Source organism: Cnephaeus nilssonii, assembly GCF_951640355.1.
Source record: "Cnephaeus nilssonii genome assembly, chromosome: 6".
Lineage (NCBI taxonomy): Eukaryota > Metazoa > Chordata > Mammalia > Chiroptera > Vespertilionidae > Cnephaeus > Cnephaeus nilssonii.
Genome location: NC_137077.1, coordinates 66,376,571 through 66,394,452, shown reverse-complemented (window position 1 = coordinate 66,394,452; position 17,882 = coordinate 66,376,571). Strand labels below are relative to the sequence as shown.

At 34.1% G+C, this 17,882-nt stretch overlaps 1 protein-coding gene across 3 annotated transcripts in view; it reads left to right on the top strand.

The window, feature by feature from the left end:
- The window catches only part of ZFC3H1 (zinc finger C3H1-type containing), a 64,250-nt gene that overhangs the window by 42,361 nt on the left and 4,007 nt on the right, over positions 1-17,882 (top strand). For all 3 annotated transcript variants that reach the window (XM_079773643.1, XM_079773642.1, XM_079773644.1), the window contains exons 19-31: positions 429-530; positions 873-992; positions 1,717-1,900; positions 3,190-3,376; positions 5,728-5,916; positions 6,507-6,744; positions 9,119-9,224; positions 9,309-9,507; positions 10,026-10,120; positions 14,110-14,220; positions 14,790-14,894; positions 15,026-15,191; positions 16,342-16,442. In XM_079773643.1, the coding sequence (XP_079629769.1) occupies positions 429-530; positions 873-992; positions 1,717-1,900; positions 3,190-3,376; positions 5,728-5,916; positions 6,507-6,744; positions 9,119-9,224; positions 9,309-9,507; positions 10,026-10,120; positions 14,110-14,220; positions 14,790-14,894; positions 15,026-15,191; positions 16,342-16,442 (1,903 nt within the window). The remainder of the gene's footprint in view (positions 1-428; positions 531-872; positions 993-1,716; positions 1,901-3,189; positions 3,377-5,727; positions 5,917-6,506; positions 6,745-9,118; positions 9,225-9,308; positions 9,508-10,025; positions 10,121-14,109; positions 14,221-14,789; positions 14,895-15,025; positions 15,192-16,341; positions 16,443-17,882) is intronic.

The following is a 17,882-nucleotide window of genomic DNA, read 5'->3' as shown; positions in this document are numbered from 1 at the left end:
AGGACTTTGTACACTTTGATATTGTCAACAGCATAGGTTATTGTCAGACATTATGAGTAAATGTTAAATTTTCCCCTAGATTTAGTGCCAGATATTAAGTTTATTAAATTGTTATCACAACCAAAGTGATTGTAAAGTCACTGAATCTAATCATTCCCTATTTAGGACTTTAATTTTCACTTGTTTAGTTTGTTTCAGGAAATATATATTTTTTCCAGCTCAAATTGGAATGCATAATGTGGTAAGATTTGCATAGTAGTTAAGATGTTGTGGTCCTTGCCCTCTAGAAGCTGTATGTGTTTTTGATTACTACCATATACTTCTCTTTAATTATTAAACTGTTCTTCACTTCATACTCTTTATTAGCCTCTTCTCTGAAATCCATGTTTTTTATACTTTTTATGATAATATCATTGGTCTAATTTCAGAAAAATATGTTGAGAAACTTTTTGGAGTAAACAAAGATCGAATGTCAATGGACCAGATGGCGGTTCTTCTTGTTAGCAATATCAATGAAAGTAAAGGCCATAGTGAGTATATATGTCTCCCCCTCTCACAAAAGGATATTTTAGTGTCTTTATGACAGCAAATTTTCTGCATTATGTTCTCATTATAAAAAATTATATAAGGTGTCCCAAAAAATGCATACATACACTTTGAATAATTATAAAGGCAGTATTTTTAAAATATATTTCATTTTCAAAATTGAGCTATCAGCTGTTAATGTGAATATACATTTTTTTGGGGACACCCTGTATATATGTCATTTCTAACACAACAGCATAAATTTAGCTCTTTTTTTTGTTATTTGGGTAGCCTTCAAAACTATAAAAACTAGATGTGTCAACTGAGTCTTTCCCTGTCTACTTTAGCACCTCCATTTACAACCTACAAAGATAAAAGAAAGTGGAAGCCAAAATTTTGGAGAAAACCTATTTCAGAGAATAGTTTCAGTAGTGATGATGAACAGTCTACAGGACCAATTAAGTATGGTAAGAAGTAATTTAAGATCCTGAATCATTCAGTTGTGGTGTTCTACTTTACTAATCTTTTGGTGTATCTACTATTGTAGTTGTTTTTATTTTTTCATTTCTATTTTAAAAACCAGTTATACCATTTGGCATTTAATGCAGTTAGTAGTTCTTCATTGTGTAGAACTGCCCCTTGCATTGCAGGGCATTTTGTATGGTCCAGTAAATCCAGGGATGACTCTTTAGTAATGGTGACAACTTCAAACCACTGCCTGGCTTGTGTCTTTTTGAGGGCAGATGTTTTATTTAATCTTTGATTTGAGCCTGTGTTTTCTGACATGCAGTAAGTAGGCTCACGAAATGAATAAATGAATGAACAGAGTAATAAATGAATGAGTGCTTATTGTCAAGCACATCTTGCCTTATAATCTCAAGTTTACGTAATTGTTTGCTATTTGTGGATTAGCAGATATCTGATAGGTGTATGCTCTCTTGTGCTTATTTACATTACTGTAACACTTTTTCTCTTAATTTAGATATAGTGGAATAAATAATCTTCATAAATTATAACTTTCTCTTACAATTTCATGAATTTGAATTATCAAATGATGGCACTTACCTTAAAGTAGGGAGACCATACTTCTGTTTGGCCCAGCAGAGTCCTAGTTTAAAGATGAGACCAATTGTTTTTTTTCTTGTGTCTGTGGGTAAGAGAAAGTATGAAACTAATGATATCTTTTTATAGCCTTTCAGCCAGAGAACCGAATAAAAGTTCCAGCTTTGGATACAGTTGTGACTCCAGATGATGTCAGATACTTTACAAATGAGACTGATGACATTGCTAATTTAGAAGCAAGTGTGCTTGAAAATCCTTCTCATGTACAACTTTGGCTCAAACTTGCATACAAGTACTTGAGTCAAAATGAAGGGTAGGTCTACTTCTAGTCTTTGTGTAAACTGTTGCACATTTCTATTTTTGTGTTTGAGGTTCATTCCTTCTGTAGTAATCATATTTCCTTCCTAGTATCAATGGAACCTTTGTTTTTTTGACAGAGCTAAAGCACTTTATTGTTTAAAAGCTATTAGAAAATGTTTAAGATTAGATCTTGAGTTGTGTGCATGTCTCAGTGTATAGGTAATAAATTAGCTATAGTTTTTAATGCTAGTGAGCTCTTATTTAAAAGTAGGATTAGTTAAAACAGTAAGTTCTCAGTGGTATAAGAATTATTTATTGGGTTTTTAAAAAAGTAGTGGGACAGGTTAAAATTTTTTTGTTAATTTTCATTTGGAGATTTAAAGCTTGTTTAAGATCCTCTAAATTCTGGTGACTTGCCTTGTTTTCTGCATGTAGTGTTATATTACATGTATGCAAATAAGGTAAATAGTAATTTGTCTCACAATTGGTAGCTTCTTTTGTATAAATGTATATTCTAACTCCTACTTTTTGATAGTTTACCAGAAATAATCTTTTATTATTAGGAATAATCTTTTATTGTCTCAATTTTAAAATGATAATAATTTAGTTTTTTTTTTAAAAACAGGCTACTCTGATTGTGTATCTTAGAACTCAGTATAAAAGCTTTTAATAAGGCAGCACTGCAGAATGCTAATACACCTTACATACCTGAATATGGTGCTTATTTAACGTGCCCTGTGTGTCATTTCCATGTTAATGGGATAAGTTGCAGTGTTTTCTTTTCTGACTCATTTTTCTGAGTGAAGGCCAAAGAACTGTACATTATTTTATGAATAGGATCATGAGAGACAATTAGCTTCTCCAAGATATAGCAAGACCTTGACCGTTGAAAAGAACTATTATATTGAAAGCTTTGATATTTTGTACTGGCAGTAGCTGGCCTTGAGGGAGAATTGTTTAACTTTTCCCATTCCCAGATCAGTGTAAATCATAAAAAGGTATTACTGAGTATGGACATAAAGCACATTTGAAGTTGATAATTTAGTGGTTTTATAACACAGTGGTTTTATCTGGTAAATGCTAACTGAGCATCCACTTAGAAAGGAATTGTTGGGTCTATGGGAAATAGGAACAAATGTGACTGAAAATCCTAATCTACCAATTTTTGTCATATGTGACTAGTTTCTTGGTAGGTTTTAGTAGAAAATGGAATTTAAAAATTGACTCAGTAGAGTAGCCCAATTTAAAACTTTTCAAACATTAAAAAAAAAAAATCTTCCTGCTTTTCTTTTAAACATGTAGGCTATGTTCAGAGTCTTTGGATTCTGCTTTAAATGTTCTGGCGCGGGCTTTGGAAAACAACAAAGACAATCCAGAAATTTGGTGCCATTATCTCAAATTGTTTTCTAAAAGAGGAACCAAAGAGGAGGTGCAGGAAATGTGTGAAACAGCTGTTGAATATGCTCCTGATTATCAAAGTTTTTGGACTGTGAGTAGAAAAGATAACATAGTCCTGTGTGTGCACGTGTGGGTGTGTGTGTATATGTATTTATAATTCTGGGTCATCTTAAATATTGATATATAGCTTAATAGATCATATTCTTTATTTGCATATAGATATGATACCTTTACTGTTGTTGTCCAGTAACCTCAAAACCACTTCTCTGTGTCTAGATTAATTTAGACTAAACAAGAAGAAAATACTTAGTAGAGGTGATTTTTGTTGTTGTAAAACTTTGTTGGTATAGAAAAAAATATGAACATTTTAATACCTATTAAGCAGTTTTTTTTTTTTAATTATTATTAATCCTTACCCCAGGATATGTTTTTATATTTAGAGAAAGAGGAAGGTGGGGAAGGGGAGAGAGACAGAGACAGAAACATTGATCGGTTGCTTCCCATATGCTCCCTGACCGGGGGATTGAATCTGCAACCTAGGTATGTGCGATGACTGGGAATTGAACCTGCAGCCTTTTGGTGTACGGACAATGCTCCAGCCAACTGAGTCACCCTGCCAGGGCTCTTAAGCAGTTTTAGTTTGCACGAAGTTAAGTGAATTTTGTGCAAAGCATCTGAAAAAATTTTTCTTTTGAATTCATGTAAAACATTTTCATGAATGCCAAGAAATAATATATTATCTGTCATTTTTCCCCCCAAATATGTTTTTGTTGATTTTAGAGAGAAAGGGGGGGGGCGGAGAGAAACAAACACCAATGATGAGAGAGAATCATTGACTGGCTACCTCCTGCATGCCCCACACTGGGGATCGAGCCCACAACCCGGGCATGTGCCCTGACCGAGACTCAAACTGTGACTTTCTGGTTCACAATTCGATGCTCAACCACTGAGCCACTCTGGCCTGGCTGTCATCATTTTTATAGAAATAAATATTAATCTGTAATTCATACTAATATTGAACCTGGCCAACATATAAAGATTTGGTGGAAAATAGGTCTTCCTCATTTTCTGAGAGAATGGTCTGTTTCCTACTCAGGTTTAAACTTAAAATTTTAATGAATCCACCTGTAAAAGAAATATTTATTAGTATCTGAACTCTTACCAGCTAAACTCAGAAGCTGTTAGATTCAGATATACATTCTGATAAATCTATTACTGTCAGATCTATCATTTTCTTGCCAATTGAAATTCGGAACAAATAATTGTATAACATGGTATCCCTTAATGAATTAATTTGCCACTCTAATTAGCCTAACACAAGTACTGAATAGATGTGAACAGTGAAATATGCTTGATTTTTGACCTGGAGCCTTGTAGTACCAAATTAATGCTGTTGATCACCACAAGATTTTTAGAGTGTGTAATATTTTTCCTTAAAATTGTTTGGTCTTAAAGCGCCTTTTAATTTCTTGATTAATTTTTTTAAAGTATGTTTTGTTGATTTCAGAGAGGAAGGGGAAGGGAAAGAGGGATAGAACATTAATGATAAAAGAGAATCATCAATCGGCTGCCTCCTGCATGCCTTCTACTGGGGATCAATCCCACAGCCCAGGCATGTGCCCAGACCAAGAATCGAACCGTGACCTTCTGTTTCATAGGTGGACACTCAACCACTGAGCCACACTGGCCAGGCTGATTAAGTCTTTTTAATTATTTTGCCATCTAGTTCTAATATGAATGCTATTTTTAGAATTTTTATATAGTCACACACCTAAGCAATGCAGATTGTATCTACACTAATAAAAGAGAAAGATGCAAATTGACCGTACATCCGTGACAACCACCAGCCAATTCAGGAGTGAGTATGCAAATTAACCCAACAAAGATGGTGGGTTAATTTGCATACACAGGCACGGCGCGAAGACTGAAGGCTCCAGCCCGAGCTAAGACTTAAGACTGAAGATGACTGAAGACTGAAGAGGCTTGGCTTCTCCGCTGCGGCCGGAGTAAAGGCCTGGGTCCCAGGTACCGGAGGAAAACCGGTGCCAGCAGCCAGGGGAAGGAAGGCCTATTGCACGAATCTTCATGCAACGGGCCTCTAGTGTGATCATAAATGTGAATTTTTGGAGATAGATCATGGTCTTGCTGTCATTTACCTATTGATTCAAAGAAAGAAAAGATGGAATTTTTTCAGTGATAATTTTGAGTACATCAGTAAATTCTGAGTACATAGTGTTCATCTGATTTTACTTTCCAACTTGTGGTAGAAGGCAAATCTAGGTTATAGTACTGGAAGACGAGTTTATGTATATTTATAATGTTCCTTTTTTTGTAGAAATTGAAGATTTAATATGAGACAGTTTCATAATGAGATGTGAAAAATATACATTTTACATCTTATCTTATGAAGCATGATTAATTTTATGAAATCTCTTTGGGCAGTTTCTGCACCTAGAAAGCACCTTTGAAGAAAAGGATTATGTATGTGACAGAATGGTGGAATTTCTGATGGGAGCAGCCAAACGGGAAGCATCAGATATTCTGTCCTTTCAGCTTTTAGAGGCTCTTTTGTTTAGAGTTCAGCTGCACATATTTACTGGAAGATCCCAAAGTGCACTTGCACTTTTACAGGTAAATAGTTGTTGTAGCATTTAATTATACTTTGTAGAGAATTGGCTTTAGATTTGAATTCTTGTTTTACCACTTACTAGTAAGTTGTGTGAAGTTGAGTAAGTTTATGATTGTTTCCTCATTTACTTAGTGGGGATAATACCTTCTTTAGAGTGTTTATGAGGTTTAAATGAAACTAATGTATGTCCAATACCCACCAGAATAAATTTCAGTATTTAAACAAGAAGGTAAAAAAATTAGTTCATGTGAAAATCTGCCAAATGGATGCGGAGTTTTGTTTGTTTTTACTAATTTCTCTTTTATTTTATTAGGTTTTTAATAACAAGACACTTAAAATGTTCAGATAAATTTAATCTTTTTCATTAAGTATATTATGAATCTTAGCATAATAAAATTTGTTAATTTGATATTGATATTTCTAAAAAGTTTTTGATTAAAAAAATTGGTGACTTTCAAAAGTTTTAATGTAGGTATTTAAGAACCACTCCAAAGAAATACAACTGTTTTATTCGTTGTTGCCTTTACATTTGAATCTCAGGAATAGGAGTCATTATTTTAAAAAACACTGAGTTATTTTTTCGTTTACCTAGAATGCATTGAAATTGGTTAATGATGGAACAGTAACTGAGTACCTTAAAACAAGTGATCGATGTTTGGCATGGCTGGCCTACATACATCTTATTGAATTCAACAGTCTCCCTTCAAAATTTTATGATCCATCTAATGCCAATCCTTCAAGAATTGTTAACACAGAACCATTTATAATGCCATGGCAAACAGTTCAAGATGTAAAGACTAACCCTGATACATTGTTAGCAGTGTTTGAAGGTAAGTATAAATGTTTATAAATTATTTAAAATATCAACTTATCCTTTTTATGGTTCTTCATAATTAAGTAGAACAGATTTATAAATTGCAAGTTGTAGTTCTATGCTATAGTTCAAGATTAAGTATTGAATCAGAAGAGATTGGCATTGGCACCTATGAAGGCTAGGAGCTGTACATAATTAACACTACATAATTACTTTTTTTCTGATTATAGCATAGGATATTAGCTAGATGAATAGATTTGATAGGTTTAATGAGTTGATTGAATTTTTAAAAGCAATTTATCAAGGTGAAAGTTAAAGATTATATTTTATTTTTCAAATAATATTTGATCCATCAATCAATGAATTTGATTGTTACGATATATTAAATAATTTATCTGCTCTGGGACACATAAGGTATAAAGCCTATTCCTTCCAACTAAGAGGTATATAACCTAGTCAGAAGATAAAATCTATACATTTGACATAATTATTAACAGATGAGGCCAGATAACTGAATTAGTATGTAGTCTAAAATCTGTGCTTATAGAAGAGATTAGAATCTGTGGTTGATACAGTTATATGGTACAGGCCATAAACCCAAAGGGAAGATATTATTGTAGGTTGGCATGATCAACGAAGTCTTCATAGAAGAATTAGGACTTAGAAGCTCAACTATGGATTTTGAAGCTCAACTATGATGTGACTTAATGGGCCTCTTCAAAGATAGGATCCTTGTTTTACATCTACATTTTCCAAGTGCCTACAGTGTTTGACTTGGTGCTAAGTGCTTTGTATAAATGTTTATTGAATAAACCAGCGAAGAAGGGAAGGGGAAAAAAGAACATTCCTATTAGGGGAGCTAAGTAAGTAAAAAGTAACAAGTGGGTAAGAATTGGTACATTGGATTTGAAGGGAAATTAGAAGAAGGAAGAGTGCTTATTAAAGTGAGTTTTGTGCTAAAGAATAGTAGAAATTAACTTTCATAAGTGGAATGATACGTACCAAATTTTCAACTTTGTATAAGTGTGTTAGACTTGATGACAGTAGAGGTTCTTGAAGAAAGAAAAAAAAATGTGCTGAAGAGAATGATACCACAGGTAGAAAAACTAACCAGAAACTCATTGCCATAACTGAGGCAAAAAAAAAAAAAAAAAAGTAAACTGGGAGAGAGAGTATTTATTAGAGACATTTAAAGTTAGCACATAGAGATGCAGGGGACAGATTAAATGTCAGGAAAGGAGAGAAGACTTAGTCAAAGATGAATTCAGGGTCTTGAGACTAGCAAAAGGAAAGTGCATTAGTAGAAAACTAATAAAATGGGAAGACTGATTTTGGTAGTAGAAATAGTATTTGTGAATGGTAATTGGTCATCCAATTGGAAATGCCTGTTGGCAGAAGGAAATAAGGAAGATAAGGAAGTGGACCTAAAGTGGACAATTATGGATAGAGAAATGGATTTGGAAGTTAATTAACATAGAAGTTACTAAATTACAAAATGCTTTGCAGTTTTTAATGTACTCTCTCAGTAAATTATTTAGTAGTTGAAGCTATGAGGTATTTCCTCTGAGGACATAGACATTTAAAACTATAGTAGTTAGAGGTTACAAGGAGTATACGAGACCAAGAGAACATATAAACAATCATTTAGAAGCAGAGGCAAAAAGAAAAGAAAAAGAAGAGGAAGTACATTATCAAATGCTAATCAAATAAAATGAATGTAGAGCTAGGCTCTCAGGTTTGTTTAGTTATGATCCTGTAACTGAACTTCAAATGAACAGTTTCAGAGTGGCATTCACTTTTAAACTGCAAATCTGGGGGTCATACTACCATTGGGCAAAGAGGATATAATGACAGTTGCACAAAGTAAAACATGATACTATTCTCTTAAGAAGTAGCCTGGTTAAGTAAAATATTCTCTTTTTTTTTTTTAAAGTAAAGTATTCTTTACAAGGGGGAAGTGTATTTTGAAGGAGTAAGGAAAAGATCTAGTTTAGGGGGAGATACTTAAAATGGCTGTATGTCAGCAGTCAAGGTCTCTTGAAGTGAGTCAGAGAAAGAAGAAAAGATAATTCTTTGAATTTTTTTTTTTAGATAAGTTTTAAGGAATTTAGGAAAATGAAGGGACATTTGTTGAAATGAAAATTTTGATAGCTGGAAGATCTCATATTGGGTTGTTTTATTTTTACCAGGAAAGTGAGGGTAAGAGATTGAATTTTATGAGTTTGGAGATATCTGAAATATCTCCTTTGGGTAAATGCCAGGAGCTCAGAATAAGATGATGGTCAAGCAAAGGGCTAGACCATCTTCTCCTATTGGTCTTTTAGAGTTGAAAGAACAGTCAGGTAACTAATTCTATGTTTGATTCATGCTATTGTGATATTTTTGGATAGATGCAGTGAAAGCTTGCACAGACGAGAGCCTTCCTGTTGAGGAAAGAATAGAGGTCTGTGTTCCACTTTACACAAACATGATTGCTCTGCACCAGCTTCTAGAGAGGTAAAACTTTTAATTGGCAAACAGTTAACCTTGTGTTAAAAGTTGATTTTTAAAATATATATAGACATTTTTTTTCTTGTTAAGGTATGAGGCTGCAGTAGAACTTTGTAAATGTTTATTGGAATCTTGTCCCATGAACTGCCAGTTGTTGGAAACCCTTGTTGCTTTATATTTGCAAACAAATCAGCACGACAAAGCCAGGGCAGTGTGGCTTACTGCATTTGAAAAAAATCCTCAGAATGCGGAGGTTTTTTATCATACATGCAAATTCTTCATCATGCAGGTAAAAATGAAATGACTTAGAATGTTTAAATGTGATGTATTTATGTTTCACAGTTTCGTAAATTTTGTCAGGCATCAGCCTCTTCAGGATGCTTTTACTGGTCCTTTTGCCCTTTGCAAATTTAGATATTCCTTCTCTCTCTGCTGTAAAATACCCTGTGTATAGTTCTACCATTACGCTTATTAAATTGCTTTGTAATTTTGTTTAGAGAACTCCTTGAGGGCAAAGACCATGTCTTGCTCAGATTTGGAGCCCCAACACCTAGCACTGTGCCAAACATATATTAGAAGCTTAATAGTTAATTGGTGGCTGCAACTTGAGACTGTGGTGTATTGGGTGTCAAGCTGTTTAATAGTTAGTTTAATTTAATTTGGAAATCAGAATATAGAAATTATCTCTATCCCACATATTCAAGAAACCTACTCAAATAGTGAATCTTAGGGGTTTTCCTCCCTTGAAAGATTTTAATTAAACATTGTAAGCCTAATGTGTAATCCTCCTTCCTCTTTTAAAAATAGAATCGAGGGGATAATCTTCTTCCATTTTTGCGGAAATTTATTGCATCCTTCTTTAAACCTGGGTTTGAGAAGTATAATAACTTGGATCTGTTTCGGTAAGTTTGTAGAACTCTTAATTTGCAGAGGAATGAGAGAGTAGAGAGTATAGTTCATTGGGAAGACTACAAATTTTTTTGTGTGTGGATTGACTACATTTTAAACTAATTTTAAAAAAATACTTGAACACCCTCTTAGACCATTAGGAAGGCAATAGAATTTAATAGAAATGGAAAGATGTAAAATGCATTATAATCTTTAAAGACACTAATGAAGGTTTATATTAACACCATGGTAACTCATTCTGCTTTTAATTTATTGTTATTGTTAATTTTAGCATACAATACCATGGCAGTGAATTATCCTGAGACAATAAGTGATTTTAAAAGAAAATGAGTTTTAATTTATTTTATTGGTGATCTAAATAAAGTAGATGTAAATAATTTGCCTCATACCGTTTTGTTTTTTTTAATTCTAAAGAGAACTGCTCTCACTTCTGAAATGTTGAGTAAGAAGCTTTCTAGGATTCTTTTCTCAACCATCACTTTCTTAGTAACTTATATAGAGCTCTGTATTTACTGCTTTGGTTTCACTGTGAGTTTTTTTCTAACAACAAGGTCACAGCAGATCATGAAGAATGATTTTTTTTTTTTTTAAGTTCTCTTGCCTTCTTCATCCTCACCTCTCTGTAATGATCAGAACACTATTTTTATTGATTTTGGAAAGGGAGAGAGAAATAGAAACATCAATGATGGGAGAGAATCATCAATAGGCTGCCTCCTGCACGCCCCACACTTGGGATCAAGCCCACAACCCGGGCATGTGCCCTAACAGGGAATCGAACCATGAGCTCCTGGTTCATAGGTCGATGCTCAGTCACTGAGCCACACTGGCCGGGCTATATAAAAGCATTTTAAAAAACAACTCACATTTTGTTAAGTCACTGGTCCATCCACTGTAGAATATTTTGTGGGCATGGCAGTTTTATTGGAGATTTGGTAAAAAAGTTTTGGACCACTATTCTTTTCTAGACTTGGGTCTTTACATCTGTCTCTTATGGTAGTCAGTTTATTGACAGTGATTTCAGTGCTCTTTTGAAATTCTTTCTGCTGTGTTATATCTAGATTAATAGCTTAGAATAAATTATAAGAGAATAATTAAAATGCAAATTAATAGAGAAGAATTAAACTATTCTATAAGGAATTTAGAGATTATTCAGCTTTCCCATGACTTTCTTCCTGTTTAAATTAGATTGCTAAAACATCTCAAACTCCAGCACAGGATAAATCCAAAGCTGAACCAAACTTTCTACACGCTTGCTGATTTTGGTCTCCCATTGGGCATGGAGATAATTGGTTTAGCTTAAAAGATGTTACCAGTTTTTGCTGTAGTATCTAATCAAAGATCTTCAGGTTATCTTGATGTTAACTAATGAAGCAGGATAAATAACAGTGTCAAAAAAACATTTGAAAATACGTTGCCTCCAAATAATCTTCTGGTTGTTTATTAAGTCATATTACTTAATTAAATTTTTTGTGGGAATAGTCATAATTCATAATTCCTCCAGAGTTACAAGAAAAAGATATCTGGTGGTGAGTCTTTTTAGGTAAATCTGAAAACCTTATTTACACAGAGTGTGCATTTCTGTGAATTTAGGAAAGCTTTTTTTGTTTGTTAATCCTCACCCGAGGATATTTTTTCCATTGTTTTTTTAGAGAGTGGAAAGGGGGCGGGGGAGAGAGACATTGATGTGTGAGAGACACATTGATTGATTGGTTGCCTCCCACATGCACCCTAAATGGGGCTGGGGATCGAGCCTGCAACCGAGGGAATGTGCCCTTGACTGGAATTGAACTCGGGACCCTTCAGTCCACTGGCTGACACTATCCACTGAACCTCACTTGCTAGGGCTGGAAATCTTTTTTGAGTCACATATTAGGAGAATGGCAGTAAGTGTAAGATAGTTTTGGGCATTGTCATATATACTGATATTGATATAAAAATTTATATATATATATATATATATATATATATATATATTGACAAAGTTTATTAATAGATGTCTGCTGTTAATAGGTAAAAAATCTCAGGAGTAGAAATTATAAAATAAAAAACTTAGAACTCTAATATTTACTTAGACTTTGATTTTATCATTTCCTTTTCTATGTAACATTTAGTATAAAGGCAGAAAGAGCTAGATGTGGTAATTGTCATGTGTTTCAAATCAATTTGAAGATTAGTAGATAACTATAACAGTTAACCTGGAGATTTCATTCACTTTACCTAGGAATAGAATCTTACATAGATTAGATTTGAATTTACCTCTTACCTCAGTTTTCAGTTGAGAAAATGAATATCCTTAGAAGATACAGTAAGTGATTAACTCTGTGGTAATATAGCTAGTTATGGCCAAATTGGGGTAATGGCCTAACTTCTAGATATCCCATTTCTTCCCTTTCTCCCATCCTCCCCTACCCCCAAAGCCTCCAATACAGCCTCTTTAATCCATTAAAACTTAGCCCCTTGAAATAATTTTAAAATCCAAGGTAAACAGTTATACTAGTGTGTCGTTGTTGAGGTCAATGTATTTCCTTTAAAAACATGATTCCTGAAGATGTTGGTAAATATTATACACACAAATTCAAATATATTGGGGAGAAACTTGAATTAGTTAAAATCAAATAGATTTCATTACTAATTGACTTTTTAGAGTCTTTAATATCCTAATATGTATGGTGGCATTTCAAGAGGGGGCTATAGTTTTCAGTATTTACCAATCTTATTTGATCTTAGACTTCTTTTGGACATGTGCCTTATGAGTCAATATGTTATAGAATATACTTTGATATCATGTCTAATATTAAATCTATAATAGTATGTGTGTGTTTATATGGGAGAGATTGTTTTTATTTTTTTAAATTTTTTATTTTTATAAGAAAATTCTCTTTTTGTAATATATTTTAATGATTTTTTTACAGAGAGGAAGGGAGAGAGAGTTAGAAACATTGATCAGCTGCCTCCTGCATGCCCCCTACTAGGGATGTGCCCACAACCAAGGTACAAGCCCTTCACTGGAATCCAACCTGGGACCCTTCAGTCTGCAGGCCGATGCTCTATCCATTGAGCCAAACCAGTTAGGGCTGTTTTTATTTTTTTAATCCTCATCCAAGGATATGTTTATTGACTTGAGAGGGAGCAAGGGAGAGGGAGAAAGGGAGAGGGGGAGGGGGAGGGGGGAAGGGGAGGAGAAGGGGAAGGGAGAGAAGGAAGGAAGGAAGGAAAAGGAAAAGGGAAGGGAAAGGAAAGGAGGAAGGAAGGAAGGAAAGGAAGGGGGAGGGGGGAAGGGAATATGGATGTGAGAGAAACATCAATCGGTTGCCTCCCGTATGTGCCCTGGCCACACCCTGACGGGGATGGAATCTGAAACCCCGGTATGTGCCCTGCAACCTATTTGGTGTACAGGATGATACAACTTTTATTTATTTTTTTTACAAGTTTCCTTGTAAAACTTTTTTTTTACGAGAAAGAACTTTTTTAGAAGAAAGCACGGATTTTACCCTGGTTAGAGCATCAAACCGATAACGCCAAGATTTGTGGATTCAATCCCTTGTCAGGGCACATACAAGAGTCAACCAATGAATGCATAAATAAGTGGAACAACAAATTGATCTCTCTCAAAATCAATAAGTAAAAATTTAAAAAGTAAAACAGATTTTTATGGGACAATTTTATATATTTGGTTGTCTCATTTGTTATTCTCTGGTTTTAATTAGGTTCAATTAAATGATTATTGTGGTTTAACTCTGGGGATAGAATAAATCATTTTAAGAACGAGTTATTCATGCAGGTATAAAATAATAACTATGTGATGGTAGAGATGTGACCAAAGCAGTGTGGTATGCATGTAAAAATTAAAGTCATTACCTTACAAAAATATTTCAAGGAAATGTAAGTTGAAACTGAGGGGTTCTTTTTGTTTGTTTGTCTTTAAAGTATTAGAAGTTCATGTGTGCATAGGCATAATTTCAAACAGTATTTTTCCCCTCAGGTATCTCTTAAATATCCCAGGACCACTTGACATTCCAGCCCATTTATGTAAAGGGAATTTTGATGATGAGACGTTTAACCACCAAGTTCCTTATTTGTGGCTGATTTACTGGTGAGACATTATCAGCTGTGGAGAGAAATGTTGCATACTAGGCTAGCACTTGCTATTTATTACTGAATTACACTGTGTTAAAATTAACCTGATGTTAAACTCATTGCAGCAAAATTGAAGGGATGCTAAGGTTTATACATTCTTAAAGAAGAAAAATCAAAAGAAGGATTCCATTGTAATAATATTTGTAATGTTTAAAATATACTTTGTCATTTCTTTACCTAATAGAATTGAGCTGTAGACATACAATGTTCTCCTTCATTTTTTTTTAAATTACTTATTGATTAAGGTATCACATATTTGTCATCAACCCTCCCTCCCCCCATTCCCTTCCCAACCCCCCCCCACACACACACACACGCATGCCCCCCTCCCCCTGTTGTCCATGATCACTGGTTAGGCTCATATGCAAACACACAAGTCCTTTGGTTGATCTATCTCCCTTGTCCCCACCCTCCCCTACCTTCCCTCTGAGGTCTGACAGTCTGATCAATGCTGTTCTTGTTCTTCAGTCTATGTTGTTCATCTTTTCCCCTAAATGAGTGATCTCCTTCATTTTTTTTAAACAGCCTTTGTCATCCTCTTCAATCAAGCATTAAAGAGACAGTGGAAGCATATGAGGCAGCATTAGGGGTGGCCATGAGATCTGATATAGTGCAGAAGATTTGGATGGAGTAAGTTTAGTTCCTCTTAATAAGAATGGTATTTGGAATAAGGGGATATGGTGGGTAAAGGGTGATTGGCTTTCTTTGTGAGAGAATTACTGGCCTAATTATTCTAAATTATAATATTTTTCTTTTGGCAGTTATCTTGTCTTTGCCAATAATAGAGCTGCTGGATCCAGAAACAAAATCCAAGAATTCAGATTGTTTACTGATTTAGTGAATAGATGTTTGGTTACAGTCCCTGCCCGATATCCCATTCCTTTTAGCAGTGCTGATTACTGGTCCAACTATGAATTTCATAATAGGGTAAGGACTTAAAACTTTCTTTTCTTTTTTTTTTTTTTTAGACGGTTACATAAAACAATGGGCCTTTAAAATGATAGCAAAACTCCTGTTTTATATCAAGAGAGCTTTTCCTAGGATCACTTTTCTAGCATTCATTCTTTCTATTTAAAAAAAAATTAAATTTATTGGGGGTGACATTGGTTAATAAGATACAGGTTTCAAGTGTACAATTCTATGATACTGTTCTTCTTGATCGTGTTTACTATGTATCTCTTCCAACCGTAGAAAGAGCACTTTAAGGTTCGATTAAGATGCATATATCAATTATGGTATATTTAAGAAAATTTAACATTGAAGCAAAATTGAAGAGATGTTAGGGTTTAATATGTATTAAAGAAGAAAGGTCAAAAGAAGTAATTGTAATTATATTTGTAATGTTTTGCTCAAATAGCTGAAAATTTTACTGAATGAAAAATTCTGTAACTTCACAGTAAAATTGGGCTTAATAGTGTAGCTGTTCTTTTTGTTAATATTTTGTCAAGGAAATAGAGCTGTTCATAAAGCATAAAAAAGCTGAAATCAGATGCTGTTTAGAATTTTAAGAGTAGAATTGACTAATGATAAATTTATAAAGCTATCTTCTTACAAGCAATGAAAGGTTTTTTAAAATTTTCAGAGACCCCTTTCATTCTGTGCAATGCATATACATGTTTTCTTTTGGGGGGCAGGGTGTATTGTTAATTGGGATAACCAATTATTATGCTTTGTACTTCTATGCCATTCTTTATCCCAGGATCTCAAATCACTTTATGGACATTAAATCATTTACACACGGGCATTCCATGAGCAAGATGTGGCAGGTATTATTAGCCCCATGACTTGCCCAGCTATACAGCAAGTAAAGGTAGACTCAGGAATGAAAACCTGGACTCCTGGCTTCTTGTCAGTGTTCTCAGTCCATGGCTGTCATCACTAGACCATATTTCCTAATTCATGTTTGGAAAATCACTAATAAAATTAATAGTAGGAGCTATAACTCATAGCATCATACATTATTATAATTTATACATTCATGTCTTAAGACCATTTTGGTTTTCTCATTAAAACAAATAAGGTAATTGGATTTCACATCTTGTTGCATTTATTTTTCCTCTCCCCTCAACCTTTGCAGGTTATTTACTTTTATTTGAGCTGTGTTCCAAAGACCCAGCATTCCAAAACCTTGGAACAGTTTTGCACTATTATGCCAACTAATTCCGGGCTTGCACTGAGGTAGGAAAAAAAATTCTTTTGGTTCTCAGCCCAATAGTATAGGCTTTTTATATAAAATTATTCTTAAGCTTGATAAGAATAGTCTGTTCTTCCACTACTTCTTCATTGATGTATATGACTTCAATTTTAGAGTTGTTAAGTAATAGATAGCTACTCATGTAAAAGTCAGCATAAAAATCTGGTTACTACAGGAAACTGTGCAGGTTACAAGGGCAAGGGGGCATATAATTCAGTCAAGTTCATCTGTGTTTCCTAAGCACATACCATGTATTCTTAGCATAGGTATTGTAAGCACTAAGTGTGGTTTTACATGGCAAAGGAACATTACTTAAGAGATTTTTAAAGTGTTACAGAGATAGTAGCCAGCTATATATCTGGGTTGGCAAAAGTAGGTTTACACTTGTGAGTACATGAAACACATTTTATTCTTGTATTATAATCATAATCTGCATGTCTTTTTTCATACGAACAAATGTAAACATACTTTTGCTCTTCCCTGTATATATTTTGGTTACTATGACTTATTTCCAGGTAGGTCAGTTGATCTCAAATATTAGCATGCACCAGGAACCAAATGCAGATTCCTGAACTTGAGCTCTCAAATCACATTTGAGAAACATTTATCCAGGGATTTCATACATTCAATTAGAAGGAGATCTTTGAGCATTTCTTTGTAGTTTCTCTTCTCTGATAGAGAAAACTAATTTTTACTCTTAAGAATTTTACTTTTTAATTCAAAAAGGTACCCTACATACTAATGCTTTGGCTTCTACTTGTGCAGTCATTCTCACTGCATCAGTTGTGTCTTCTGTTTCTAAGTTTTAGAAACAGATGGCTGGATCATAAGGTACCTAAAATATTTATCAAATATTCCTTCATGTTTCAAAGTATTTATATTCCTCTTAGCATGTACTATGTATAGGAAAATGGGTATAAGAGATTGAAAAAAAACTCTGGCCAGTGTGACTCAGTTGATTGGTCATTGTCCCATGCACCAAAAGGTTGCTGGTTAGATTTCAGGCCAGGGCACATGCTCAGGTTGCTGATCTATCCCTGGTAGCGGGTGTGCAGGAGGCAGCTGCTCCATTTTTTACTCCCACATCATGATTCCTTTCTCTCTAAAAATCAGTTAAAAAATTAAAAAAAAGAGAGAGATTGAATAACATTTAAAGGTCTAAGACTGTGACAAAAATAGCCATAGCATTAAAAAAAATTATTAGAAAGCATGCTAATCTACAGAAACTAATTACAGAAATTTGTATGCGATATGCAACATCATCTTTGGTGAAACTCGTGAAATAGGAAATGTGGTTGTTTTGGACTAGTTTTTGTTAGGATAGCATTTTGGAATATAGGTAGTTTAATTGTTAGTTTTCCTGGTAAAGCTCCACTTCTTTGTTTTAATGCTTTTAATTTCCTTGTCTTTTTTTTTCAGAATAA